At 40.6% G+C, this 13,247-nt stretch overlaps 5 protein-coding genes and 1 non-coding gene across 6 annotated transcripts; 5 read left to right on the plus strand and 1 right to left on the minus strand.

The window, feature by feature from the left end:
• Positions 1–6: 6 nt before the first annotated feature.
• Positions 7–3,594, minus strand: RPA135 (DNA-directed RNA polymerase I core subunit RPA135; the record flags this gene model as incomplete). Its single annotated transcript, XM_003644922.1, has 1 exon — positions 7–3,594. The coding sequence occupies one exon, from the start codon at positions 3,592–3,594 to the stop codon at positions 7–9; it is 3,588 nt and encodes a 1,195-aa protein (XP_003644970.1).
• Positions 3,595–3,835: 241 nt separating this feature from the next.
• Ecym_2422 lies at positions 3,836–3,908 on the plus strand. The gene has a single exon. It is a non-coding gene; the product is annotated as a tRNA-Lys (tRNA).
• A 1,968-nt stretch (positions 3,909–5,876) lies between these two features.
• On the plus strand, positions 5,877–6,704 carry CWP1 (Cwp1p; the record flags this gene model as incomplete). Its single annotated transcript, XM_003644923.1, has 1 exon — positions 5,877–6,704. One exon carries the CDS (start codon positions 5,877–5,879, stop codon positions 6,702–6,704), a length of 828 nt encoding a protein of 275 aa, XP_003644971.1.
• A 389-nt stretch (positions 6,705–7,093) lies between these two features.
• YJU2 (mRNA splicing protein YJU2) lies at positions 7,094–7,918 on the plus strand (the record flags this gene model as incomplete). The annotated part of the gene is made up of 1 exon (XM_003644924.1): positions 7,094–7,918. One exon carries the CDS (start codon positions 7,094–7,096, stop codon positions 7,916–7,918), a length of 825 nt encoding a protein of 274 aa, XP_003644972.1.
• A 499-nt stretch (positions 7,919–8,417) lies between these two features.
• Ecym_2425 (uncharacterized protein) lies at positions 8,418–9,464 on the plus strand (the record flags this gene model as incomplete). Its single annotated transcript, XM_003644925.1, has 1 exon — positions 8,418–9,464. One exon carries the CDS (start codon positions 8,418–8,420, stop codon positions 9,462–9,464), a length of 1,047 nt encoding a protein of 348 aa, XP_003644973.1.
• Positions 9,465–10,035: 571 nt separating this feature from the next.
• NAM7 (ATP-dependent RNA helicase NAM7) lies at positions 10,036–13,044 on the plus strand (the record flags this gene model as incomplete). Its single annotated transcript, XM_003644926.1, has 1 exon — positions 10,036–13,044. The coding sequence occupies one exon, from the start codon at positions 10,036–10,038 to the stop codon at positions 13,042–13,044; it is 3,009 nt and encodes a 1,002-aa protein (XP_003644974.1).
• Positions 13,045–13,247: the final 203 nt, after the last annotated feature.

Raw genomic sequence — 13,247 nt, forward strand, 5'->3', positions numbered from 1 at the left:
CTCTATCTATTTTGGTTCAATGTTGTAGCGTAACCTAATACCCATAGCTGCCAACTCAGAGTCCAGATATTTAAGTACAAATGGAATTGCGACAGTTGTAGTGTTACTACCACCAACAAATTTGTTACCTTGACCGTCTTCCCAGATGTGTGAATCATCAATAAACACGGAATCATCTTCATATTGGGAAAGCATTTTCTTGGCGTCGTCAAACGTAACAGCACAACGACGACAGCGAATAGTGGACATAGAACCAATTCTTGGGACGCTTGATTGTGTGGTCAAAATAGAGCCACATTCACGACAAACGGCGGATTGACTGTAATCAGAGGAATTCAGTAGACGATCTTGAAGCAAGAAGGATGTACCGTGACCGATCAAAGCGTCTCTTTCCATCTCACCAACACGAATACCACCATGCCTCTTTCTACCTTTAACTGGTTGCATAGTTAAACTATTAACAGGGCCCGTAGAACGAACCTGAAACTTGTCGTTAACCATGTGACGCAATCTTTGATAGTAGACCACGCCAATGTAGATATCAGCTCTTAATTCCTCGCCAGTCACACCCGAATACATGGGTTCATTCCCATGATAGTTATAACCAGCCTTTAACAATTGATCACCAAAGTAGTCTGCCGGAGTGTCACTTTCGTTGAAAGTCCATGGGGTGGAATCTTGAGCAATTCCATGCAAAGCACCCGCTTTACCAGCTAGCGATTCGACAAACATACCAATAGTCATACGCGAAGGGAAAGCATGGGGGTTGATAATGACATCGGGTTGCATACCCGTCTCAGTGAAGGGCATATCGATCGTTGGCCATTTTCTGGAGCACACACCTTTCTGACCGTGCCTGGAAGAAAATTTATCACCAATTTGAGGAATTCTCCTAACGCGATATTTAATAGTCACACACTGCAATTCTTGAAATTTGTTGGATTCGTCACCAATTAAGTTTACCTCTTCAATATAAGCCGGTTCACTAGAATGGTATGTCTTGATCTTCGTCTTATTTAACGTATCATCAAAATAGGCACAAATAGGATCTCCTTCTTCGACATATGTTCCTAAAATTGGCATACCGTCATCATCCAATTTTTCAAGCCATTCTTTTGGCCACTCGTCATTACCAAAACCAAAATGCTGGGTAATTGGATCACCACGGCTTCTATTCATGGATAAATCAACTTTCTCTGTCTTGTAAACCGTACCATATGCAAAACCCCTTTCATCTGCTGACTTATTAATGATCATTGCGTCATCCATATCGTAACCAGTATATGAAATAACTGCTACGACAGCGTTGGTGCCGTTAGGGAAGTCATCCATACCATAATCATCGTATAACTTAGCCTTAACAATGGGAGTTTGTCCGGTTTGTAGCCGGTATAATTTATTATCAGAACGATGGCATAGAGGCACACCAGGAGTACCCATAGTTTGCTTACCCATCTGGCATTGATACATATTTCTTGGCGACTGGTTGAAGTCAGAAAATGGGGTTAAATTTGCCAAAATAGAGAGAATATTGGTAGGTGAAAACTCTACGTGAGTGTGAACATTATTCTGTATCTCTTGAGGCGTAACAGCGATGTTCATGTAGACTTGCTCAAATGGACCAACAATGTCTTCTTTATCTAGTGGTAAGTAACGAACCGGACGCATCATTCTGGAATGACCACCAAAAATATACAATCCTGGATATTGACCACGAGAAGAGGGTGGGACATATCCAACTTCTAAGTCCACTGACAAACCTGGAGTTTTGCCTTCGACTTTCCAAAATCTAAGAGTATCTGCTACAATCCTACCTTGTTCGTGAGAGCACCAGCCAATAATTTTACCATCTAACTGAATACAACACATGGAAGGACCAGCGGCAGAAACATTTGAGGCTGGAGAAACACCAAGCGCATACAATATCGAAGGAATTTTAGAGACATCAGTCTGTGTGGTAGAAATTTTACACTTATGAGCAAAATGATTCAATAATCCACACGGAGAACCATCTGGTGTGTGAACAGGACATAAGAAACCCCAAGATTCAGGCAACAATTTTCTGACTGTGGTAGTCTTTAATTGTGCAAAAAATGAACCTCTGTGAACCATTCTGAAATGTGATATAAAACGGTAAAAATTAATCTTTTCTGCAACAACAGTATAACCAGAAACTTGTTGTAAATCTAAACCAGATTGGGAAACCAAATTACCTGTGGATAAAAAGTATTGTAGCTTAGCACCAATATTTTCGTTTACCCTCATGAGAACTCTGCTCATGTACTTGCGATCTTTGAAGTTAACGGCAATACCACGATTGACATCAGATTGGATTTGAAGTCTAATATTCTGCAAGTATTCCTCAATTTTTTCCTTAATAATCATACCATATAAGAAACCACCTAACAATACTTCCTGATGTTGCGTGGCGTCAGGATTATCCGGTGAACACTCGCCTGCAACTAAACAATATAATTTTCTGATCATGAACATCAGCATCCTCGACTTATCGATATTATCCTTACCCAAATGAACTAAAACAATTCGTTTAAGGAATTCTTTCCCGACTTCGTAGTCAGTCATATCCAGAGATGCCTGGAACACAACGCGAAACTTATCCCCCAAATATTGCAGAACTTGCCTACAGTTTTGTAAATGAGGATATCTCTTTTTGAAACTACGCAACAAAAGTTCCAATCTATCTGTTAAAAATGAATTGGACGTATCAGCACCAACAATACCATCAAATATTTCTCTATCACTCATATCATTAAGGGCCTTTAAGATCATCACAACAGGAACCAAGTATTCATTTTTTCTCCAAGAAAATCTAAAAGTAACTTGACCGTCGTTCAAGTAATGCAAAACATTTGTTTGGGACGTCTGATCTGGTCTAACCGACCTAATCTGCACACCATAAGGAGAATAGGATGCTCCCCTATTAGCAAATGATGGCCTAATTATTGCCATCGGATGGTTTCTACGTTGTACAATCAACATTCTAATTAACTTTTCAATACCATTAACAATAAAGTATCCCCCCATTTCATCAGATTCCTCTTTATGCTCAACTAATTCGTATGGCGAAAGCTTGTCCAGATGGCATCTGTTGCTCTGCAACATAATTGGCAACGAGCCACAGTCCCTTACCTCTGTGTATGTCTCCTCCCCATCATTAACAACCCAATTCAATTTCAGCAGCAGCTTGCCCTTGTATGACGCCAATCGCTGCCTACATTCAGAGGGAAACACTTTCCTTTCAACAGCAGATGATACACCGTCATTTGATAATGGTTTAGTAATAGACACCTGCTCAATGTTTAAAGCTAGCTTGTTACCCAGGTAGTTCGGGTTTTCAGAGCTTGCTTTACCATCAAATAATACCTTTGTTCCAATATCACGAACTCCCTGATTCAAAAGACCATCATTTACTCCTGCTGTCAACGCATTGAATGAACCAATGTGAGGTTGGACTGCTTCTTGCAACAGTGGGAAGGCAGACTTATCCTTCGGGGGATTGATGAACCGAGACTCACGTTCCAGAGTACGAAAATGAGCAGTTCTATTAGCAGAAAGGGTTTCAGTAACGCTCATCTTGATACAAGAGCCTTTCCCAATATAAGATAATATTCACAAGATACTGCTTCAATCAATCAATGTGTATCTATAAACTTCAATGATTTTTAAAAATAAGAAAATTTTTAGTGATGAGATGATACAATCAAATATGGAAAAATTTCTTTTTTTAGACAAAATTTTCCTCTTTAAATGATCATGTGATACCAATTCATTGACTATTACCACCTAGAGTATCTCCCGTCCACAGGTATAAGGAGCCTTGTTGGCGCAATCGGTAGCGCGTATGACTCTTAATCATAAGGTTACGGGTTCGAGCCCCGTACAGGGCTTATATTTTTACTCTCCGTACGAGCAGGGCATCGCTTGCACGAAGTCCACCCTGCGGGCATCTTCCTCACCTGTCACCATCAATTGTATTTGTATATAGGATCTGCATGCATGCACGTGCCTTTAACCCAGGATTTGACCGATTAACCACTCCATACGATATTGCAGCTTAATTATGGATTATCTTTCCCCCTCAAGGTGGCACGGTCATATATCGGAACCTTAATTCTCTATTAAGCGGACATCAAGCTGTTTATAATTGGAAACCATTATAAATCATTTTTAGATAAAAAAATCTAATATGTACTGTTTGAAGCTATTATTAGTTACAATGGGTCTAACATCAGAAGCTGGAGCCCATGGTTTTGGGGTAGCAAAAGGTATAATCGCATCGTGTATTTGTCATTAGTTCGATCAAGGAAGTAGCATGAATAGAATCCGATGAGAATCCTTTACCATTCTTGTATAGAATCAGGTAAAATTAAAAATATATAAAAGGAGGCTGGATATTCAAATAACGATTCTACTTGTCTTGGCTCATTATCAAAGCCGCTACTATATCACTAACATAGTTTGTTGAGACACAGAACTATATACCATAAAAAAAGATATCGCAAAATGAGAAACATGATTCTTGGCTCCATTGTCACCGCTCTTTCCATAGTTGGCTCCGTTTTTTGCTGACAGCCAAGCCTTCTACCCAATAGTGTTGCACCATGGCAGTGACATTCAATACAAACCTTTAACGGAAAAAGATGGATACTTCTACTTGGGCGGAGACGGAGGTAAGCCGTTTACAGTTACAGAATTTGGTTCTGTGAGATATGGCGATGATTCCTACATCAGCATTGCTACCGATGGCAAGCTACTCATTGCGGACGACTTGATAAGCAAGCCCACAGAGCCACCTACTTTTGGTTTGAGTTTCGCCATCGCCAATACCGTACTAACCTACAAAGGGGCCAACAGCTTCTATGCTGTTCCAGCGGGCCCTGGACAATACGTCATCAGTAGCGAATCAGCTGAAAATGCCATCCCAATTTTCTTGCGCGCTCAGCTAAAGGATGGTAACGTTATCGAAGACTTCACGCCAATTTACGCCAACCCACCAACTCATACATAGAAAAATTCTCTACTCACATGACGAAACTGCTGATCCGCCAACATCATGCCATCCCCGTCGTCGTCCTACCTCCGCGGGATCTAAAACGATCATCCTGCGCTATAAAACATATGCTTACTGACTGACAGTGCCTTTCAAAACCTACGTATCAAGTATATAAAAAAGACCCTCTAAAAAATCTATACATGAATCAATATGAATAAAGGCTCCAAAAATATCGTTGCTAAACTTATTAGCTCTGGGGGAGGTCAACACCGTACGTCTCTGCAATATATCGATCAAACCTTACGGCCTGACACCGCACGATATCCTTCGAACTTCGTGATTTGCCTGCTGCATGGTCCATCGCCCGGCTGTCTCCGTTTGCGTTTTAAGCATTGCCTAGATCTCTTCGAGGGCATTTGAAAATCGCCTTAACGGAAAATCCAACGGCATGCATATTTCAAGTATGTAAAAGACGACATCGCGTCATATTAGTATCTAAATATAGTCATACGTTTTGCCCCTTCCTTGGCTGTCTTCGTGGCAGTATAACGTGGGAATGTAGGCACATGATCTGCATACTCGAGTTGAGCGGTCAGAGCTGGATGGGGCAAATGCTTCTATTTAGAGAACAAACTCTTTACTCGCAATGGGTTCTTTGCTAGAAAAATGGGATGGTTTTTTCTATAGACTGCAAGTTATGGAATAAAAGAAAAAAATTATATATATATATATCGGCAGTTTAGTTTGCTTAGAAGTAGTTAACGGCTTGTTAGACTTGATCTTAGGCATCTGATACCAAAGCCATACGGAAATCCGAGTCTATCGTTTATTAAAAGAGGAAGAACAATAAAAATTACAAATAATGAGAATAACTAGTGGAAGTATTTTATGCATTGGTGCGTTATTGAAGTCAGTTATGGGCGATTCTGAATCGTTTGGGTTGTTGATGATTCATTCTGGTTCGCGTTTCCAGTATGCTTCTGTGTATGCTGAAGATAAAGATTTGTTCGTTGGTTCTAGTTCGAAGTCTTTGTCAGGTGTTGTTACAGATGCCGGTAAGTTGTTGTTGTCCGACGGTACGTATGCGGTTGTAGAGGAAGATGGCGACGTGGAGGAGGGTTCCGAGCAGGAAGGCTCTGTTGGGTTTACTATCGTTGGAGGACACCTCCGATACCTGAATCAAGAGCTTTTCAGTGCTGCTCCTAAGGGGAATAACAAGTTTGCTTTGGCTTACAACACGTCGATTGATGGATCTGTTGATGTTGCTGTCCGTGCTCAGTCTACTAATGGTACCGCTCCTGATTTCATTCCAGGTTCTACGGGCTCCAACTCGACTACTACTTTTAGCAGCACAGCGTCCGTGGGTACTACCTCTGTTCCAGCTCCAGGTGTGAACACCACTGTGGGTGTGCACACTACCGTTACAAAGACCATTACTTCCTGCAACGACAGTGGGAAATGTACCAAAATCGAGACAACCTACCCAACCACCGTTCCAGTTATCACCACTGAACCATCGAGCGCTCCAGCATCCAGTGCTCCAACATCCAGTGGCAGCCATTCGTCGTCCGCGCCAGCTAGTTCGGCCTCATCCACATCCAGTGTGCCTGTTCAAACGGTTAACGGTGCGGCCAGAGTTATCGCCGGTCTTGGGTCTGGTGCTATGTTTGCCCTTGCCTTGTTGCTATGATTCTGATATGAAAAGTTACAGTGCTACTGGCCAGCTGGCGATAATCATGGAAATGTTATATGTTTGTGATACGAAAATGGCGAGACAAGCCTGCTTCAAATTAAAAAAAGGCTGGCGATACTTGTTCACGATGCACCATAGTTGTGAGATCTAATTATTATGCCACCTTTATGGTATTATAAATTATATATTTTAGTTCTTTTTAATTGACGTTTTCTTTTTTTCTGAGATTTGTCACGTTTTAGGTTTTTTGTAAAAGTGCTCGCCTGCTCTCAGGCAGAAGTTCGTCATCATCACCATGCCCGATGATGAAACAGTAAGTGAGGATTGGAAATAATATATATACCCCCCCCCCCCAAGTTACCGAATAAAAGGATCAATAGAACACAATGTCAGAGAGGAAGGTTATCAACAAATACTACCCACCGGATTATGATCCGCAGAAGGCGGAGAAGCAGGTGCGACAGCTTTCCAAGAAGCTAAAAACGATGCGGCAAGACAGTGTTACCATCAGATTAATGACGCCTTTCAGCATACGATGTTTAAAATGTTCAGAGTACATTCCCAAGTTTAGAAAGTTCAATGGGAAGAAAGAGGTGCTTCCGGAAAAGTATTTGGAAACCATTAAAATATACCGGTTAAGCATCAAGTGTCCTCGCTGCAATAGTATGATTTCCTTTAAAACTGATCCCAACCGAGGTGACTACACCATGGAGGTTGGTGGTGTGCGTAACTATACCAAGGAGAATAATAACTCTCAAATTAAACCAGATGAGTCTACAGAAGAGACTCTAGAACGGTTGCTAAAGGAAGAAGAAGAACAAAACCTCACAGAAGAACAAAAAGGGAAGGACAGATTGGAGCACTTGGAAGAGCGCCTTGCAAAACTACAACAGGAACAGGCGGATGACGAGGCTATTGAGGCCTTGCAGAAAAACAACCTGCTGCGCATGAAAAGAGCAGCTGCTCTTGACATGCTCTCAGAACCTTCAAAAGTTGACGAAGAACAGGACAATCTCGATGACTTAACTGCACAAGCCTTCCGCCAATACGAAGACCAAGAGCCTAAAGAACCAGAAAAATCATTAGAATCATCCACTAAAGAAACGAAGTCGCCCCAAACTCTTATCCCCACGAAGATACAGGTTAAGAAAAAACACACATCAAACTCCCTAGGCGTTGTCGTCAAGAAAAGGAAAACCAAGAAGCATTAGGCTTGACACATGCAAACTGTCTCCCTGGATCTACATCACCCCCCCCCCCCCCCCCCTACAAACTGTTGTTTCTTATTATCTGGCACTGTGCTTTCTATGGATAGAATAAACTACAAGTCGCGCTAAGATTTATACTAAGTAAATAGCCTACTGTAACATACTCATCTGTCCCATTTTGAAGCTGCTACAGCTACACACCTATCTCCCGATTAAATCCATCTAAAAGAATGCACCCAAGGATAAATCATATTCAGAATGGAGACAAGCGCTGTCGTTACCACATTGAACTCCTCAAACAATAGGTTCATTAGTTAATCCAAAGCAATTCATTGATGCTTTTCACTCCGCTAAACTGTGGAGTAAGCTTCAACGGACACAAATCACCGAAAAAAAATGGTAACCAATGGTCTAACATCACACCTAAACATTATATACATGGTTTTGGGGCGTATATTATATATATACAGGAAGCATTACAAAGAATATTAGTCGTTAACAAATGTCTTTTGATCAAAGTGGTACTTCTCTAAATAGCGTATTTACTATGGTTCCCAATACCCAGAAGATTCAGGACTCATTGCAAGGTTTTCGTCTGCAGTCACCACAGCAGCAACGTCCAGCACAACAAGTACAACAGCAACAACCAGAAAACCAAAGACAGCAGCAGTATCAACACCAACAACAAGCAGGAAATGAAATATGCCAATGTAAGAATGGGATGAAGATTTTTGAGCGATCTGTGGAGGACCAGTGTTCTGATGTGTGGTATTCGGATACCTCGGATGAGGATAAAAGCGACATTGAAGAAGAATTAGATCCTCTAAAAGAGGTAGAGAAGCATAAACATCGAAAGGGGCGTCATAATGGGGCTGTTAACTCATGTTTAGATAGCAAAGCTGGTGGAGGAGGTTTACAGGGGCAAGGGAGTGGCAATATGAGGAAAATAGGGACTTCGCGTACTGCAAGTTGCGGCACCACAAGTACTAATAAGAAATCACAGATTTGTTCTCGGTGCCACCGCCTAAAGCCAGTAAGGTCACACTCGAGAAGCGCTTTTGATTTAGAGGAACTGGCGATCAATAGACCGAGGACGAACAGTATCATGCTACAACTATCCAGACAAACGACAAGGCAGAGCTTTTTGGATGGTAACAATACTACCACAGGCAGTATTGTTACTCATTCTGCAAACGACGGCAATCCTTTAGATGAAACTATGTGTAGAACTAGGTCACGTTCATCCTTCACCGCTATACCGACTCATGTCTACAGTCTAGAGAAATACATTAGTACTGAATTGGATTCAGCAACGGAATCCTTCTTTGACAAGGACGTCAAAATATCAGATTCTTCCCCAACAGAGGTTCAAAGTAGTATTGCATCTCCTAATTTTCCAAGTTCGTCCGCAAGCATATCTCTAAGTTTTGCAAGTTTGAGTTCTAACTCTAATATAAATGACAAGCTTTCTCCACCCCCCATCTTCCTGGATCAACGCAAAAGAAGGAAATCCCACATCGAAATGTCACTTTCTGAATCTTTCCAGTGAGGTTATTTTAAGGGAAAATGATTATTTCCTTGAATTAACAGATATTTAACTTTATTTAACTTATTTTTTTGACTAGAGGGCTATTTTGATACAAATACAACGTTCCACAACAACATCCACCTTATTCCATAGCTCTTACACCTGTCGATTGATCTAAGTATTAGTAATCCCGCATCCAGCCCGCCCCTACGAGTGCTTTTATAGATGGATTATGTTACTAGTGTTATGATGAACTTAACGCTAAGTTCCCCATAGTTAACAACAACCGTTTAAAATGATAGTTGATAATAATTTGCATTTTTTTCATTCCCAAGAATGAATCTTGGATAAAAGCCTGAGACCTATTACATGTCTCCAGCCCCTGGTAGTATATTTACTGGGCAGACAATAGGCGTTTAAATCGCAGTGCTACAAGTGGTCAAACGTGGAAAGTACATTTCTTTAAACAATCCCCTTTAGATTTCCTGTTCAAAGACGTGTATTGGTGTATTCCTTGCAGTCTGAAATTTTTTACTATTTATTCCGCGTGGTTGAAAGGCACTGACTGATTACTTCCACCATCGTTGTTCAAATGGCTGCTACGGATATCGCCGATGATATAAGAAACCGATCTTCTTTCTCAGATGGTGTTTTTCACGGTTCGTTAATGAATGAAGAAGGATCGGATAAAGAGCTTGAGTTATATGACTCTGACGGCGAGCTGATAGAATTATCGAAAAACAATGCCATACACGATAAACAAGAGGATGAATTGGCAAATATGGTTTCGGTGGCAGAGCATGCATGTTCTTATTGTTCTATTGATTCTCCTGGGTGTGTTGTGAAATGTAATGCATGTGACAAGTGGTTTTGTAACTCCAAGCATGGCACTTCTAGTTCTCATATTGTGAATCACTTGGTGATTTCCCACCATAATGTCGTATCATTACATTCAGAATCTGACCTTGGTGCGACAACTTTAGAATGTTACAACTGTGGCTGTAAGAACGTTTTTTTGTTAGGCTTTGTTTCCGCAAAGAGTGAAGCTGTCGTTGTCATCTTGTGCCGTTTACCCTGTGCTCAGACAAAAAATGTGAACTGGGATACGGACCAGTGGCAATCCTTGATCGATGATAGAAAATTGCTGAGCTGGGTTGCAGATGAGCCTAATGAGGAAGACCAGTTGAAAGCATGTATGATTACACCTAGCCAGATTTCTAAACTGGAGATGAAGTGGCGATCGAATAAGAATGCCACAATTAACGACATTGATCTTTCAGAAGAGCAAGAGGAGATTTCGCCTATTTTAATGAGGTATACAGATGCTTATCAATACCAGAGATCATTTGGTCCTTTGATCCAATTAGAGGCTGATTACGATAGGCAGCTGAAAGAATCTCAGGCCTTGGAACACATCTCTGTGACTTGGTCCCTTGGTTTAAAGAATAGGCATTTAGCGTCCTTTAGCTTATCAACTTTTGAATCTAATGGAGTTAAAGTTGCGGTTGGCGACGAAATGATTTTACGGTACTCAGGATTGAATCAAACAGGGTGGGAAGGACGTGGCTATATCCTTCGTCTGCCGGATAGTTTTAAAGACGAATATACTCTTGAATTGAAGTCAACTAAAAGTTCTCCTCCAACAAACTTGACTACAGGCTTCACTGCTGAATTCGTTTGGAAAGGAACCTCATACGGCAGGATGCAAGAAGCTTTGAGAAAGTTTGCTGTTGATAAAAAATCTATCTCAGGATATTTATACTATAAGATTTTAGGTCATGATGTTCCAGATATTGAGTTTGAAGTAGACTTACCAAAAGAGTTCTCAATTCCAAATTTCACTAAGCTAAATGCCTCACAAAAGAATGCAATCAAGCATGTTTTACAGAGACCGCTTTCTCTGATCCAAGGACCACCTGGTACAGGCAAGACTGTCACGTCGGCCACCATCATATACCATTTGTCTAAGATGCATAAAGAGCGTTTATTAGTATGTGCTCCCTCTAATACAGCTGTTGATCATCTGGCTGCTAAGTTACGTGATCTAGGTTTGAAAGTTGTTCGTTTAACTGCCAAGAGCAGGGAAGATGTAGAGTCCTCTGTGTCTGATTTGGCTCTACATAATCTTATTAAGAGATCTGCTCAGGGTGAATTAAAAAAATTATTGAGGCTTAAGGAAGATGCTGGTGAGCTATCCGCTAGAGAAACCCGTTTATTCGCAAAATTAGTTAGGAAGAATGAGTCGGCAATCTTAAAAAAGGCTGATGTTGTTTGTTGCACATGTGTTGGTGCTGGAGATAAGCGACTAGATTCTAAATTTAGAACTGTTTTAATTGATGAAAGCACGCAGGCCTCCGAACCAGAGTGTTTAATTCCAGTTGTGAAAGGCACTAAACAGGTTATTCTTGTTGGTGATCATCAACAATTAGGACCTGTTATTCTTGATCGGAAGGCTGGTAATGCAGGCTTGAAACAATCTCTCTTTGAAAAATTGGTTTCCTTGGGCCATGTCCCAATTCGTCTAGAGGTTCAGTATCGTATGAATCCATACTTGAGTGAATTTCCGAGTAACATGTTTTACGAAGGCACCTTACAGAACGGTGTAACCGTGGAGCAACGTACCATCCTGGAGAGTTCATTCCCGTGGCCAATATCTGACATACCAATGATGTTTTGGGCCAACTATGGTAGAGAGGAAATTTCAGCGAATGGTACATCTTACTTGAACCGAATTGAAGCAATTAATTGTGAACGTATAATAACACGTTTGTTTAAGGATGGTGTTAAACCAGCACAGATTGGTGTGATCACACCGTATGAAGGCCAAAGAGCGTATATTGTGCAGTATATGCAAATGAACGGTTCCATGGATAAGGATATGTATATGACAGTCGAAGTTGGTTCTGTTGATGCATTCCAAGGCCGTGAAAAAGATTACATTATTTTGTCATGTGTTCGTGCCAATGATCACCAATCGATTGGTTTTTTGGTTGATCCACGAAGATTGAACGTTGCGTTGACTCGTGCAAAATATGGATTAGCCATTCTAGGGAATCCTACATCGTTGTTTCGTAACCGTTTGTGGAACCATCTATTAATCCACTTCAGAGAAAAAGGCTGTTTAGTAGAGGGTACTATGGACAATTTACAGTTATGCACGGTGCAATTAACCCGATCGAAGAATAGACGTTCTCGTAAAAACACCAAGAATAGCATCGATAAAAACGATAAATGGCAAGGTGTTACTAACTCGTATAATAGTGAATTTGCAGTTTCTAATAATGTGGAATTTGATATGCAAAGTTTGATGTCGTTTGGTGGTCAAGAATTTAATACAATGTTTGCTCCGAACAGCGATCTATCGTCGTTCATGAACAATCAATATTGGGATATTTCTGAATCATTGGATAACATTTCTACAAAAGACCAACATAAATCAGTTGAGAAAAACGTTTATAACGAGGAACATAAAGTTGCTTCTAATTTTGCAAGTCGACAATTGGATGGTTCCCCTTACAGACACGAGACTTTGGAAAATGAAAGTGTTGAAGATAACATGAAAACCTTGGATTCACTCAAGAATCTGAACATTCACGATTAATTTTAATTACTTATACTTGGCCGCTCTTACAGCAATTGCAGCTCTCTGTTTATATATACTTAAGTCTACGCGTACATATAATATTTTTTAATTGGGATGAAATTATATAATATAAGAGGCCAATACATAGTAGTTATATTGCCAATACAGTAAAATGTTTTAATTAAAGGTTTAAGTTTATATATCAAAGCTATAATTGACCA

This window comes from Eremothecium cymbalariae, chromosome 2 (assembly GCF_000235365.1).
Source record: "Eremothecium cymbalariae DBVPG#7215 chromosome 2, complete sequence".
Lineage (NCBI taxonomy): Eukaryota > Fungi > Ascomycota > Saccharomycetes > Saccharomycetales > Saccharomycetaceae > Eremothecium > Eremothecium cymbalariae.